This window comes from Chrysemys picta, chromosome 3 (genome assembly GCF_011386835.1).
Source record: "Chrysemys picta bellii isolate R12L10 chromosome 3, ASM1138683v2, whole genome shotgun sequence".
NCBI classification, from domain to species: domain Eukaryota; kingdom Metazoa; phylum Chordata; order Testudines; family Emydidae; genus Chrysemys; species Chrysemys picta.
The window spans coordinates 141871176-141887414 of NC_088793.1; the positions used below are offsets into that span (position 1 = coordinate 141871176).

A 16239-nucleotide genomic window follows, 5' to 3' on the forward strand; every position below is an offset into this window, starting at 1 on the left:
GAGATCTTTCTGCAGAACACAGATCCCCAGCATGTTGCAGAATATATAGGGCCCTAGTTATAAGTAAGGGCATTTTACATAAGGCAAAAAAAAAAAAGCCCAAAAGAAGGTTCGCCCAACCCTCCTCCCCCCCATTTATCATCATTTCTTGTATTCACGTTTTTAAAAATCTTCTCTTGAGCTGAGCTGAGCACAACATGAGTAACATCAACTGGCTTCGCCTGCTCAATAACTCACTCTCAGTGAATTTCCAGAGCCAAATTCAGCCTGCATATTACATCACTGAAGTCAGTGGAGTTGAACCTACTTACACCAGGACCAAATTTGTTCTTTAGTCTTTGCATGTGCCTCAGGTGGAGAAGGAGATTAGTTGCTGAGGCCTTGTTTACATAGGGGATTTGCCCTGACCTCATCCATCAGTGACCAGCCATCAGTATAGCTGCATCAGTGCAAGCCCCTCATATGGGCAAGGAAAGTCACAATTTGCACCAGCGGAGCTTGTGGCTTTATCTTGTCTGCAGCAGTGCAACTCCAATGTGAATGGCCATCGACTGCTGGAATTAGGGGGAATCCCTAGTGTAGACAAGGCTTGAGAAGTTCATTTGGAATTTGCAACTCCTCAGGCCTTAACAAAGCAGTGGTCTAATGTGGTGCCAAGAAGGCTATAGCAAGGCTAATAATCTGAGTCTGTGCTTTAATAGCTGGTGTTATCAAAGGTGGCTGCTTGGGAAAAAGCTACTACATTTAACTCCTCTATTTTCATTGTAAAAATGGTTTTTTTTAGTCTTTACATCTGGGCCAGCAGGCACCGGCACCAACTTTTCAAAGTGCCGAGGGGTGCTAGACTTCCCGCTCCGCCCCAGGCCCCGCCACACTCCACCCCTTCCCCCAGGCCCCACCCATGCCCCTCCTCTTCCCACCCCACTCCACCCCTCCCCGCCTCTTCCCACCCAGTTTCACCCCCTCCCCCCAGCCTCCTGCCTGCATGCCGCAGAACAGCTGATTGTGGCAGGCAGGAAGCGTGGAGAGGCACTGATCTGCGGGGCCTGCTGGCGGATGGGAGACACTGGAGGGGTTAGGGGAGCTAATAGGGGGGCTGCTGTGGGTGCTTCAGCCCCGGAATACCCACGGAGTCAGCGTCTATGCCAGCAGGCAGGTGTTGTGCGGATTCCCATCACCACTGACTTTGACTCACAGGTGCAATAAGGTTTAGAACACAATTCAAAATGCTTACAAACTGCTTGGAGAGTAGATACTGGAAATCCTGTAGTCTGTAATTACCTGATGTAAATCTGAAGTCAGTGAACCAATCTTTTGGGTATTGAGCGCAGTAAATCATGTAGTACCCTTGAAGGAAACCATTATAGATACAGAATAGCATGCCAAAGAGAAGTATCTGCAGTGGGAAAGGTCTGCCTCTCGTGAAGAATGAATAAATAAACGTCCTAAGGTAGATAAAAAACACAGTCAAACCAGAAGTAAACACCACATATAAACACATACATAAATAGATCTTGGCAAAATGCTGGGTTTAAAAAAATAATATAACATTTTCAGCTTGTGTGGGCTGACACTACGCTAACATAATTATTTTACTATTTTTTTTCACTATGTCTTTATTTAGGAAGTTTATAACAGGTTTACAAATCCTAACCATAAAAACATTAGTGACAATACAATGATCATTTCAACAGTGAGCTTTTGTTTAGAGAAACATTATACGGTGATATAATCAATGGATCTCTCTATTTAACGGGATATTACCGTGTTACAGTGTGAGCATCTTTACACTACTCATGACATGTCTACTAATAGCTTCTGTATTGTAGAGAAACAAACTTTACTAAATGTACTGGATGATCAAAATAAGTAAGACTACATTAGCATAAGTAATACAAATAATTACCAATGAGAACAGGTAGCATTACAGAAATGTATACTCATCTAGAAAATGGAACATTCCCTAGTTGTCTGAGCAGAGGACTGGGAGCTAGGAGCACCTCATTTACACACATTGTGGGCTTGAGAAAGTCAATTGACCTCTCTGCCTTGGTTTCCCTCTTTATAAAATGGAGACCACGCTTGCTATCCGTCCTCATAGAAATGTTGTGAAAATTGATTGGTGTTTATAGTGCACTATATGAATGCTAAGCATTGTTGACGTCTGACACTAGTGTCCCATTCTGACACCAGTGTCAGTGTCCCCTCTCTCCCAAGTGGTAGCAGAATTTCAGGGCCTTGCAAGTTGGCGCCTCAGTGGATGAAAAATGAGACACAGAATCTGGGTATATTCTACGTATAACTTGCTTAATTTACAAAGTCCTGAAACCAGATGGTTAAACAACCCGCAGGGAGCAACTCTGCCTCAAGAGTTGACTCTAGTCAGAAACCAAGGCAGAGAACAAACTCTCCCATTGTTCACACAGCACTTTCTAATCTACACAGAACCTTGTAAAACTAAAAAGCTACCATAAACATTTCTTCCAAGACCAAAAACGTACTCACAAACTATGAAAAATTACGTGGGAGACTGTAACAGCAGCACTTGATGGAAGCCTGCCACAGCAGTATTATCTTCTTCCACTAGAAAGGATCAGCTTATGATAGTTTTATGTCCTCATTATTACCCATCTGGATGCCACCCTATGAGGTCCGATCTAGCCCTATCTGTAGGGTCTTCCTCAAAAGCCAAGCATACTCTACATACATAGAGTACATCAAAGTACTGCTAAAATGCCCCAAAGCCACTTCTTCTACCTACAACAGAAAGCTTTCTTTTAAACACCCACAGAAACATCTGCATAGGAAATAGTTTTATTCCAATCATTGTTGTGACAGTACCCTTGTTCTGGGATTCAAGACGACCTTAAAAATGTGGTATCTATGCCTTGACATAATTCTTGTGCAGAATTATTTATTTGTGGAGAGAAATCTTTATGCTAGGATACAAATAATATTTAGAGCCCTGGAAAGACTCCTAGTCTGATTGTTTTTTTTTTTGTAAAATTCATGTAATTAAAACCTTTCACTCATGCCTTAGACTGATTTGTTCACTACGGAATTTACTTGTTATGGATTACAGAGAAACTCTGCATCAGTGAAAGGGAAGTTTATTCTCTGTGTATTCACTTGTGTCCTCACCCCTTTGCTTATTTTTTTCTTTAAACTATACATTGTATATAGGGGTTGGGGTGATTAATGCCACTTTACCATTTGTTTTAAACCTTTACTTGCGGGATTAGGTTAAGCGGTTCTCAAACTGTGGGTCAGGACCCCATAATGGGTCGCAACCCCGTTTTAATGAGGTCGCCAGGGCTGGCATTAGACTTGCTCAGGCCCTGGCTGAAACTGAAGCCTGAACCCCACCACCCGGGACTGAAGCCAAAGACCGAAGGCTTCAGCCCTGGGTGGCAGGGCTCAGGGTTTGCCCTCCTTCCTCCCCCCTCTACATCCAGGGCTGAAGCCCTCAGGCTTTGGCCCCCCCTGCCTAGGGCAGTGGGGTTAGGCTCAGGCTTTAGTCCCTCTTCTCAGGGTTGTGTAGTAATTTTTGTTGTCAGAAGGAGATCGTGGTGCAATGAAATCTGAGAACTGCTAACCAATTCACTTTGATAAGCCACACACTCACAAACCACTTGTTACAATTTTATGGGCTATAATAGGGTGACCGTACATCCCTTTTTAAAGCCCTGTCCTGGCCGTCCTAACTTTTTTTTGGCAACAGTGGTCATTTGTCCCGTTTGCTCTTGCCAACTTGATCAGTTGGCAAGAGCAAATGGGACAAATGCCCACTTTTGTAAAAAAAAAAAAGTGGGGTGTGGAAGAAAATGTGGGGGGCAGGGAGGGAAGTGACGATGCCAGCCCCATGCAGGAGGGCAGGCAGGGCTCGGGTGAGCAGCGAAGCCTGTGCGGGGGGCAGGCAGGGCTCAAGTGAGCAGCGACACCAGCCCTGCGTGGGGAAGGGGGCTTGGCTGAGTGGCTGGGGCTAGCTCCATGCGGTGTTCCATTTTCCCTTTGGGAAATATAGTCACCCTAGCTATAACATACTTATTTGCTTTTATGGAAGTTACCAGAATTTATCAGTATTTTTAAGATCCTGTCTTCACTGCACCATTGTAACGAAAATGACCTCAAGAGGGTTTTCCCAAATGTTTAAGCCATATTTATTTTTAATAAAATAGAAGAAAGTATCAAGACTTCCACTATTATTGAATTTATATAAAGGAGAAAGCTCATATTATGAAGGGATCCAATCCTTCCACAGTTAAAGGTAAAGCTAGCTAGAAATAAGACCAACTTTCAGCTAACCCATTATCCTTTCAGCTTCACTAGAAATAAATCAATCCAGTCAGGATTTATCTGGAATGTTTGGGCCATATTACACGAGGAGTTTGAGATATGGGAAATGGACAAGTCACCTGAAAATGTATAGAAACTTTTATGATAACTTTTCAAAAACATCACTAACAATTTCTTGGTTCGTCAAATCTGCAAAATAGACTCTTGTAAGAGCTTCAAACATTTCTCAAAGAGTTCCTAATAAATAGAGGTACATGTAAGAATCAGAGAGGATTTAAAAAGTTATCAAAACTAAAGACATAACCACTTTTTTAAAACCACATATATAATAAACATCTTTTAAACTGTATTATACAGGTCTTTGGGACTGGGAGCATCTTTTTGTCATGTGTTTGTACTGTGTTTTATACAATGGGACCCCATGATACTACCACAATGAGACACATTCCTAAATATACTTGTGTATCTTTTAAAAGTATATTTAATGCAGATTTCAGTTTGATACATTACACACATCAGTTTGCTGCAGGCTTTGTAAAAAGCGTTTTAGGACCTGCACATTTTGCGAAGTATGCAAGGCTTAGATGCAGATGGTACTGATTGGGGTGGGGAGGAGGACCCTAAATGGCTGGCAGGGAACAACACTGAGGCCTTGGCTACACTGGCGCTGTACAGCGCTGCAACTTGCTGCGCTCAGGGGTGTGAAAACACCCCCCCCCAGCACAGCGCTGTAAAGCGCAGTGTAATCAGCGCCTGCAGCGCTGCACGCTCGCTCACAGCACTGCAAGCTATTCCCCTCGGAGAGGTGGAGTACTTGCAGCGCTGCGAGAGAGCTCTCGCAGCGCTGGCGGCGCGACTACACTTGCGCTTCACAGCACTGCTGCGGCAGCGCTGTGAATTCTCAAGTGTAGCCAAGGCCTCAGGTGAATTTAATCTGAAAGAAGTGGGAGAGGCTCATCCCTATCAATTCAATAGCTTAACCACAAGAATGTTCTTTCTCCCTCCAGTCAGCACACTTCTTGGGAAACAAAAGCCATTTAATATTTCTGTTGTTCTTTGACAAAGCATAGTAGAGCAAACCTCACAATAATATAAACTTCACTCCACAGTCTGCGTTCAAACCAGAGCATGGATACAGCACAGATATAGTGGGAAATGAGTGCCTCAGTCAGGTAACAATTTCTAAATCAAAATAATTTGAACACAATAAAGTGCCAACTCTCACAATTTTATTACAAATCTCATTGTATTTGATGTTCTTCTTGAAGCCCCTGCTTCTCACATAAGCCCATGGCTCCAGAATGCCAACTTTCATTTATTTAGTACTATTACCAGGAGCCCCAGTCATACACCATGACCCCATTGTGCTAGGCACTGTACAAACAATAAAAAAGTAAAGTTTCTAGTCCTCATGGTTGTGGAAAAAACCTTGAAAACATGAATCAAGTGAACGCTAAAAGCTCAGAAACCAGAAGGCAGATAAAAGAAACCAATTTAAAAAAAGAACAGGAGTACTTGTGGCACCTTAGAGACTAACAAATTTATTAGAGCATAAGCTTTCGTGGACTACAGCCCACTTGGGCTGTAGTCCACGAAAGCTTATGCTCTAATAAATTTGTTAGTCTCTAAGGTGCCACAAGTACTCCTGTTCTTTTTGCGGATACAGACTAACACGGCTGCTACTCTGAAACCTGTCAATTTAAAAAAAATCTCATGAATTTTAAGCCAATCTCATGATTTTGGGAGCTTGATTTATGGTTTTTGAATGCTTGGGGTTCGCAATAATCAGTAAATACAACTGTGCCAATCCAGTGTAATCAAACCCCCTGTGAGCAGTAAGGTAAATATCTATACAACTGGAAACTCAAGCAGTTTATGGCTTCAATCTTCCAGTGGGATCAGCAGGAGCAACAGAAACTTCATTTAGGGATTTATACTTCCATGAACTGGTCTCAAGTCTCAGGGCCTTTTTGGCAATGATATCTTTAAAAAATTGGAAAACTCATGAACCAAAAAGGGGGTAATCAATAAGCCAACACACAGCAAAAAACTCTGTAAGTGTGTCATCAATAGCTGCTTAGAATGAATTAAGAGAAGGATGGTACCAAGCCAATATCACAGTCCTGCATACTGCCAAGTTAACAACTTACACTGCAGAGGAGGAAACAGCATATGTAGCAAGGAAAACAACTTGGCAGTCCATCAAAGACAAAATAAATCAGTCCCTGGACCAAGAGACCAGGGATCCTGCCAGAACAACAGTGACCTGACTGCTAGAGGCAGAACAAATCTGTTGGGCAGTACAAAAGACCTGAAAGACCACTGAAAGAGAAACTTGCTGTTTCCCATTAACAGGATTCCATGTAAGTTCCACTTAGCTCCTTAGAAAATTACTGGGCAGAAGTCTGTGTGGCTCTGCAGATTGGTAATGAGATACAGAATATTTAACCTCTAGGTGGTTATCAGACTTAAGTCAGTAGTAACTTTAACTTTGTTACAGGCTGTATAGATGCCCTTTGTGAAATAAATTAGTCATCTCCATCTAGTTCCTAGTGGACAGGTGGAAATGATACTTCACAGGCCAGTGGTAAGGATAAATCCATGAAAGATTGTGAAGAGCTCAGATACAATAGCAATGGGCTCCATATAAGAATCTAAGATAGATAGGTAGGTGTCCACAACATACAAGTCATTGTAACTGACACTATAACAGCTATCTCATACCTCTTTGTGCAAGCTCAAAAGCTTGTCTCTCTCTCCAACAGAAGTTGTTCCAATAAAAGATATTACCTCACCAACCTTGTCCCTCTAATATCCTAGGACGAATATGGCTACAACAATGCTGCATACAAAGAATGTTATGTAAGGTCTCTAATGAAAGCCTGTATCACGCTAGTAGTCATAATCATTGCAAGATGTATGTATGGGAAATAGGTGGAGTTATATATATATATTAGGGTTACCATATTTAAAAAATAAAAAAAAGAGGACACTCCACAGGCCCTGGCCCCGCCCATTTCCCACCCCCGGCCCCGCCCCAACTCTGCCTTTTCCCCAAAGTCCCCGCCCTAACTCCCTCCCGTCCCTCCCAGCCACGCGAAAAGGGCTGCCCGAGCGCTACCGGCTTCACGGTTTGCCAGGCAGCCTCCAGACCCTGCGCCCCCGGCCGGCGCTTCCCCAGCGCAGCTGGAGCCCGGGAGGGGAAGCGCCCAGCCGGGGGCGCAGGGTCTGGAGGCTGCCCGGCAAACCATGAAGCCGGTAGCGCTCGGGCTTCGGGCAGCCCCCATGCCTCCGGACCCTGCGCCCCCGGCTGGGCACTTCCCCTCCCGGGCTCCAGCTGCTCTGCTCTTCCCCTGACTCTTCGGCTCTGTTTAAGAGCCGAGCTGCCCAAGCGCTCCGGCTTCGGGCAGCCCCCATACCTCCGGACCCTGAGCCGACACAGCAGAGCAGCTGGAGCCTGGGAAGGGAAGTGCCCGGCCGGCAGCTCGGGGTCCGGAGGCAAGGGGGCTGCCCAAAGCCGGTAGTGCTGGCTCGGGCAGCTCGGCTCTTAAACAGAGCCAAAGTCTGAGTCAGGGGAGGAGCAGAGCAGCTGGAGCCGGGGAGGAGAAGTGACCGGCCAGCGGCTGGGGTCCGGAGGCAAGGCGGCTGCCCGAAGCCGGTAGCGCTGGCTCAGGCAGCTTGGCTCTTAAACAAAGCCGAAGTCTGAGTCAGGGGAGGAGCAGAGCAGCCGCGGGAGAGGAAGTGCCCGGCCGGTATTTTTCCCGGACATGTTTGGCTTTTTGGCAATTCCCCCCAGACGGGGGTTTGATTGCCAAAAAGCCGGACATGGCCGGGAAAAACCAGACATATGGTAACCCTAATATATATGCTAAAAATTATATTCTGTAGGTCTGTGAGTTAAGGCAGGCCACATAAACCTGCCAGGCAGGGGCAGAGGAGCCTTCCCAAAAGTGAGGGGGCCAGGGGCCCCTGCCTCCTCTGTGGCCCCACCCCTGCTCCTTCTCTTTCCCCCAAGTTCCTAATAAGTAGAGGTACATGTAAGAATCAGAGAGGGTTTAAAAAGTTATCATAAATACCTGAAGCCGGAGCGAGGCCGGGGAGCCTGCGTGGCTCTTACCCTGACCTGGCTCTGGGGGGTGGGGCCTCAGGGGGAAGAGAAGGGGGGGTGTGGGGCTCATGGTGAAAAGTGGATGGGCCTGGCCTCCTGGCTCCCCCTGTTCCAGCACCTGTGTTGCCAGGCAGGGGCTAAGAGATGCTTCTCTCTCCTTGCCTGGTCATGTCCAAATTGGGTATTATACAGTTCACAATGGAAAGGCCCCCGGACAAGACTGCATACCGTCCGAGGTCATAAAATGCAGAAAACCTGTTCTACTCCAACATCTTCATGAGTTGCTCTTCCTATGCTGTAAAGAAGGCAAAGTACCACAAGAAATGAGAGACGCCAACATCATCACTCTATAACAGGGGTCGTCAACCTTTCAGAAGTGGTGTGCCAAGTCTTCATTTATTCATTCTAATTTAAGGTTTCGCGTGCCGGTAATACATTTTAACATTTTTAGAAGGTCTCTTTCTATAAGTCTATAATATATAACTGACCTATTGTTGTATGTAAAGTAAATAAGGTTTTTAAAATGTTTCAGAAGCTTCATTTAAAATTAAATTAAAATGCAGAGCCCCCCGGACCGATGGCTAGGACCCAGGCAGTGAAAATGCCACTGAAAATCAGTTTGCCATAGGTTGCCTATCCCTGCTCTATAAAAATAAGGATGATAGGAGCAACTGTAACAACTATCGTGGCATTTCCCTTCTTAGTATTATGGGAAAAGCCTTTGCCCGAGTTGTCCTGAACAGACTTCAGACCCTTGCAGACGGAGTCTATCCTGAATTACAGTGTGGCTTCAGATCTGAAAGGTCTACTATTGAAATGACCTTCTCGCTGAGACAACTACAAGAGAAATGCAGAGAACAAAAAAAGCCCCTCTACATAGCCTTCATCGATCTCACAAAGGCTTTTGACTTTATCAGTAGAAGTGGACTATTTGCACTTCTAGAAAAGATTGGATGTCCCCCACAAGCATGATACATCACAGTCCAATATGACAACTCAGTGTCTGAGGCCTTCCAGATTCGTAGTGGGTTAAGCAAAGTTGTATACTTGACCCAACTCTGCTTGGGATCTTCCTCTCCCTGCTACTGAAACAAGCTTTTGGTTCCTGAGGGGATCTGCTTGCACACAAGATCGGATGGAAAGCTGTTCAATCTGGCAAGACTCAGATAGAATCATAGAATATCAGGGTTGGAAGGGACCTCAGGAGATCATCTAGTCCAACCCCCTTCTCAAAGCAAGACCAATCCCCAAACAGATTGTTGCCCCAGATCCCTAAATGGCCCCCTCAAGGATTGAACTCACAACACTGGGTTTAGCAAGCCAGTGCTCAAACCACTGAGCTATCCGTCCCCTTGATCTAAAACCAAGACTCGGGAGGCCCTTATCCAACACCTCCTCTTCGCTGATGACGCAGAAGTGACAACCCACATAGAAGCTCATCTTCAATGCCTAATGGACAGTTTTTCCAAAGCCTGCCAAGACTTCAGGCTTACTATAAGCCCAAAAAAGACTAACATAATATGCCAAGCAGTTGAGGAAGCACCCTCCATCGAGATCAACAATTATGAACTTGAAGTGGTGAATGAGATCACATCCACTATCGTAGTTGTCATAACTATAAAGGGAAGGGTAACAGCCCTCCTGTGTACAGTACTATAAAATCCCTCCTGGCCAGAGACTCCAAAATCCTTTTACCTGTAAAGGGTTAAGAAGCTCAGGTAACCTGGCTGACACCTGACCCAAAGGACTAATAAGGGGACAAGATACTTTCAAATCTTGGTGGGGGGAAGGCTTTTGTTTGTGCTCTTTTTTTTGGTGGTTGTTCGCTCTTGGGACTGAGGGGACCATCAATCCAGGCTCTCCAAATCTTTCTGAACAAGTCTCTCATATTTCAAACTTGTAAGTAAACAGCCAAGCAAGGCGTGCTAGTTTTTATCTTTGTTTTCTCAACTTGTAAATGTACCTTTTTGCTAGAGTGTTTATCTCTGTTTGCTGTAACTTTGAACCTAAGGCTAGAGGGGATTCCTCTGGGCTCTTTAAGTTTGATTACCCTGTAAAGTTAGTTTCCATCCTGATTTTACAGAGATTATTTTTACTTTTTTCTATAATTAAAAGCCTACTTTTTAAGAACCTGATTGATTTTCCTTGTTTTTAGATCCAAGGGGGTTGGATCTTGATCCACCAGGAGTTGGTGGGAGAAAGGAGGGGGATGGTTAATTTCTCTTTGTTTTAAGATCCAAGGGGTTTGGATCTGTATTCACCAGGGAATTGGTGAAGAGTCTCTCAAGGCTACCCAGGGAAGGGAATTAGCACTTTGGGAGTGGTGGCAGCGGACCAGATCTAAGCTGGTAGTTAAGCTTAGAAGTTTCATGCAGGCCCCCACATTTGTACCCTGAAGTTCAGAGTGGGGAAGCAGCCTTGACAGTAGTCAACATTTCACTTGAAACGGAACTCAACATCAGCATTGGAAAAGCCACCACAGCAATGTCTAGACTGAGCAAGAGGGTATGGCAAAACAACAAACTGATAGAACACACAAAGATCTGTGTGTATCGTGCATGTATTATCAGTACATGTTTGTACAGGAGCAAGACATGGACCTTATACTCACCAGGAAAAGAGGCTCAGCCTTCATATGCGTTGCCTTCATCAAATCTTTGGAATTTCCTGGAGGGACAGAGTCACCAACACTGAGGGTACGTCTATACTACCCGCCGGATTGAGACGCGATAGATCGATCCCTGAATCGATGCCCGTACTCCATCTCGGCAGGAGGAGTAAGTGGAGTCGACGGGGGAGCCGCGGCAGTCGACTTGCCGCTATGAGGACAGCCAGATAAGTCAAACTAAGATACTTTGACTTCAGCTATGCTAGTTTGAACCCCCCCACTAGTGTAGCCCAGGCCTGAGATGCTCAAGCAGGCCAGCATACGCAGCATGCAAACACTCCTCAAACAGAGATGCCTCCACTGGCTTGTGCATGTGTGCTGCATGAACGATGGGCGCATCCCAAAGGACATCCTCTATGGTCAATTGGCATCTGGAAAAAGACCCAAAGGGCGTCCAAAATTGCATTTCAAGGATGTGTGAGTGTGAGAAGATGTGGACAAATGGGAAAATCACACTCCAGACCGCAGCTTTTGAAACCAAGAACTTTACAAAGGACTCTGGAGTTATGAGAGGAAGCAGTCCAGCTTCACAGAGGAGAAAAGAGCATACAGAAGGCAGAGGCCAAAAGGTCGAAACATCACCTTTAAATGTGACAGATTGCCTCTCTCGAGTGGGTCTCTTCAGCCACGTTCGTGGTTGCCATAAAACCAGCTGAGTAAATTCAAATTCTTTACCTCTCAGAGGCACATACCCATGGTCTCTCGAGACTGATGGATGCCTACTACTACTACAGTTCACAACGGATGCCCCTTTACAGTCCGAGCAAAAAAAATTTTTTTTTAAATGGAGATACCTATCTCCTAGAACTGGAAGGGACCTTGAAAGGTCATCGAGTCCAGCCCCCTGCCTTCACTAGCAGGACCAAGTACTGATTTTGCCCCAGATCCCTAAGTGGCCCCCTCAAGAACTGCACTCATAACCCTGGATTTAGCAGGCCAATGCTCAAACCACTGAGCTATCCCTCCCCCCAATGCCAATGCCAATCAATAGATTGTGAGTCCTGCAGGACAAAAACAAAACCAGCTGGGGTATCCTATTTACAAGTACAGACAAGGAACTTTTGAAACTATATCTGGGGTGCAGAGGGATCCCCAGCTATTCTTTCCTGAGAAAGTAAACTGACAGTGGGCTTGCATAATGAAAAATGGACCTCAGCCAGACTTGGCTGAAAACCCTGGAAAGAACTTTGGATGAGAGAAACTTTTTTAGACAGAAGAATAAAGTTTTAGTTAAGTTTCGGTCATAGAAAGCTTTTGTTTTTCTTTTCTAGGTAACCCTTTGTATCCAATATTTTTGTTTGCTACCATACAAATCTCTTTGTTAAATAAACTTGGGGCATGACTACACTTGCAGACGTAGGCCTGGTCTACATTATGAGTTTAGGTCAAATTTAGCAGTGTTAAATCGAATTAAGCCTGGACATGTCCACCCAACAAAGCCCTTTTTTTCGACTTAAAGGGCCCTTTAAACCGGTTTCTTTACTCCACCTCCAACGAGGGGATTAGTGCTGAAATCGGCCTTTGCGGGTCGGATTTGGGGTAGTGTGGACGGAATTCGACGTTATTGGCCTCCGGGAGCTATCCCACAGTGCTTCATTGTGACCACTGTGGACAGCACTCTCAACTCAGATGCACTGACCAAGTAGACAGGAAAAGCCCCGTGAACTTTTGAATTTCATTTCCTGTTTGCCCAGCGTGGAGAGCACAGATGACCACGCAGAGCTCATCAGCACAGGTAACCATGATGGAGTCCCAGGATCGCAAAAGAGCTCCAGCATGGACCGAACGGGAGGTACGGGATCTGCTTGCCATATGGGGAGACGAATCAGTGCTAGCTGAACTCGGTAGCAGTCAACGAAATGGCAAAATATTAGAAAAAGTCTCAAAGGCCATGAAGGACAGAGGCCATAACAGGGACGCACAGCAGTGCCGTGTGAAAATTAAGGAGCTAAGGCAAGCCTACCACAAAGCCAGAGAGGCAAACGGAAGGTCTGGGGCAGAGCCCCAAACATGCCGCTTCTACGCGGAGCTGCATGCCATGCTAGGGGGTGCAGCCACCACTACCCCAACCGTGTGCTTTGACTCCATCAATGGAGAATCACGCAACAGGGAAGCGGGTACGGGGTACAAGGAAGATGATGATGAAGACAATGAAGATAGCTCACAGCAAGGAAGCGGAGAAACTGGTTTCCCCAACAGCCAGGATATGTTTATCACCCTGGACCTGGAACCAGTAACCCCCGAACTCCCCAAGGCGTGCTCCCAGACCCTGAGGGCACACAAGGGACCTCTGGTGAGTGTACCCTTGTAAATATTACACATGGTTTAAAAGCAAGCGTGTTTAATGATTAATGATTAATTTGCCCTGGCAATCGCAGCCAGCACAGCTACTGGAAAAGTCTGTTAACGTGTATGGGGATGGAGTGGAAATCCTCCAGGGACATCTCCAGAAAGCTCTCCTTCATGTACTCCCAAAGCCTTTGCAAAAGGTTTCTGGGGAGGGCTGCCTTATCCCATCCGCCATGGTAGGACACTTTACCACGCCAGGCCAGTAGCACGTAGTCTGGAATCATTGCATAACAAAGCATGGCAGCATATGGTCCCGGTGTTTGCTGGCATGCAGACAACATCCATTCCTTATCTCTCTTTGTTATCCTCAGGAGAGTGATATCATTCACAGTCACCTGGTTGAAATGGGGTGATTTTATTAAGGGGACATTCAGAGGTGCCCGTTCCTGCTCGGCTGAACAGAAATGTTCCCCGCTGTTAGCCACGCGGTAGGGGGAGGGGTGAAGTGATCATCCCAGAGAATTGGGTGTGTGTGGGGGAGGTATTTGGGTTTGTGCTGCATGTTAACCCGGAAACTGCAGCCCCCTCCTTTTACATTGCAAACCCAATGGCCAACCCAACGGGTGCTTGGTATGGGAAATGAGGGCGCTGCTGTTTGAAACCATTCCCACATGTTATGAAGGTTAAAAAAGCCAAAGGACTGTGGCTTACCATGGCTGCCTGCAAGCTGAATTCTGTTGCCTGGCACTGCGTGAGTGATCTCTCACACCAAACCGGCAGGCCCTCAATATAAGAGGAAAAATGCGACCTTGTAACGAAAGCACATGTGCTGTGTAATGTGAACAGCAAAATTTAATGTGAAAGAGTGTATCCATTGTTCTTTAAAATGTGTCTTTTTTAACCACCTCTCCCTTCTCCACCAGCTGCAAATGTTTCTCCTTCGCAGAGGCTAGTGAAGATTAGAAGGAGAAAACGGCAGACTCGGGATGATATATTCTCGGAGCTCCAGATGTCCTCCCACGCTGACAGGCAGTCAATGTCAGAGTGCAAAAAAGCACAATATGAACGAGAGGAGAGGTGGCGGGCTGAATCGCGGGCTGAAGAGAGCAAGTGGCGGGCTGAAGAGGATAGGTGGCATCAGCTTGCTGACAGAAGGCAAGATTTGATGCTCCGGCTGCTGGAGCATCAAACTGATATGCTCCAGCGTATGGTTGAGCTGCAGGAAAGGCAGCAGGAGCAGAGACTGCTGCTACAGCCCTTGTGTAACCAACAGCCCTCCTCCCCAAGTCCCATAGCCTCCTCACCCAGACGCCCAAGAATACGGTGGGGGGGCCTCCGGCTACCCAGCCACTCCACCTCAGATGATTGCCCAAGCATCAGAAGGCTGGCCTTCAATAAGTGTTAAAGTTTTAAACTGCAGTGTGTCCTTTTCCTTCCCTCCTCCCCCACCCCTCCCGGGCTACCTTGGCAGTTATACCCCTAGTTGTGTGATGAATTAATAAAGAATGCATGAATGTGAAGTAACAGTGACTTTATTGCCTCTGCAAGCGGTGCTCAAAGGGGGAGGGGAGGGTGGTTAGTTTACAGGGACGTAGAGTGAACCGGAGGGGTGGGGGAAGGGTTCATCAAGGAGAAACAAACAGAAGTTTCCCACCGTAGCCTGGCCAGTCACAAAACTGGTTTTCAAAGCTTCTCTGATGCGCCCTGCGCCCTGCTGTACTCTTCTAACAGCCCTGGTGTCTGGCTGCGCGTAATCAGCGGCCAGGCGATTTGCCTTAACCTCCCACCCCGCCATAAATGTCTCCCCCTTACTCTCACAGATATTGTGGAGCGCACAGCAAGCAGCAATAACAATTGGAATATTGGTTTCGCTGAGGTCTATCTGAGTCAGTAAACTGTGCCAGCGCGCTTTTAAACATCCAAATGCACAACTACCACCATTCGGCACTTGCTCAGCCTATAGTTGAACAGGTCTTGATTACTCTCCAGGCTGCTTGTGTACGGCTTCATAAGCCATGGCATTAAGGGGTAGGCTGGGTCCCCAAGGATAACTATAGGCATTTCAACATCCCCAACGGTTATTTTCTGGTCCGGGAAGAAAGTCCCTTCCTCCAGCTTTTGAAACAGACAAGAGTTCCTGAAGACGCGAGCATCATGTACCTTTCCCGGCCATCCCACATTGATGTTAGTGAAACGCCCCTTGTGATCCACCAGGGCTTGCAGTAGCATTGAAAAATACCCCTTGCGGTTTATGTACTCGGTGGCTTGGTGCTCCGATGACAAGATAGGGATATGGGTTCCGTCTATTGCCCCACCGCAGTTTGGGAATCCCATTGCAGCAAAGCCATCCACTATGACCTGCATGTTTCCCAGAGTCACTACCCTTGATATCAGCAGGTCTTTGATTGCGTTGGCTACTTGGATCACAGCAGCCCCCACAGTAGATTTGCCCACTCCAAACTGATTCCCAACTGACCGGTAGCTGTCTGGCGTTGCAAGCTTCCACAGGGTTATCGCCACTCGCTTCTCAACTGTGAGGGCTGCTCTCATCCTGGTATTCTGGCGCTTCAGGGCAGGGGAAAACAAGTCACAAAGTTCCATGAAAGTGCCCTTACACGTGTGAAAGTTTCGCAGCCACTGGGAATCGTCCCACACCTGCAACACGATGCAGTCCCACCAGTCTGTGCTGTTTCCCGGGCCCAGAATCGGCGTTCCACGCCATGAACCTCCCCCCAATAATACCATGATTTGCACGTTGCTGGGGCCTGTACTTTGTGAGAGGTCTATGTCCATGTCAATTTCCTCATCACTCTCGTCGCCGCGCTGCAATCGCCTCCTCGCCTGGTTTTGCTTTGGCATGTTCTGTCTCTGCATATAC

General features: G+C 46.5%; 1 protein-coding gene across 2 annotated transcripts in view; it reads right to left on the reverse strand.

The window, feature by feature from the left end:
• Positions 1-16239, reverse strand: part of SRD5A2 (steroid 5 alpha-reductase 2) — a 65971-nt gene that overhangs the window by 20767 nt on the left and 28965 nt on the right. For both annotated transcript variants that reach the window (XR_010599797.1, XM_065589180.1), the window contains exon 2: positions 1282-1445. Coding sequence is in view for 1 of the 2 variants with exons in the window: in XM_065589180.1 (XP_065445252.1) it covers positions 1282-1445 (164 nt within the window). In the remaining variant the exon portion in view is untranslated. The remainder of the gene's footprint in view (positions 1-1281; positions 1446-16239) is intronic.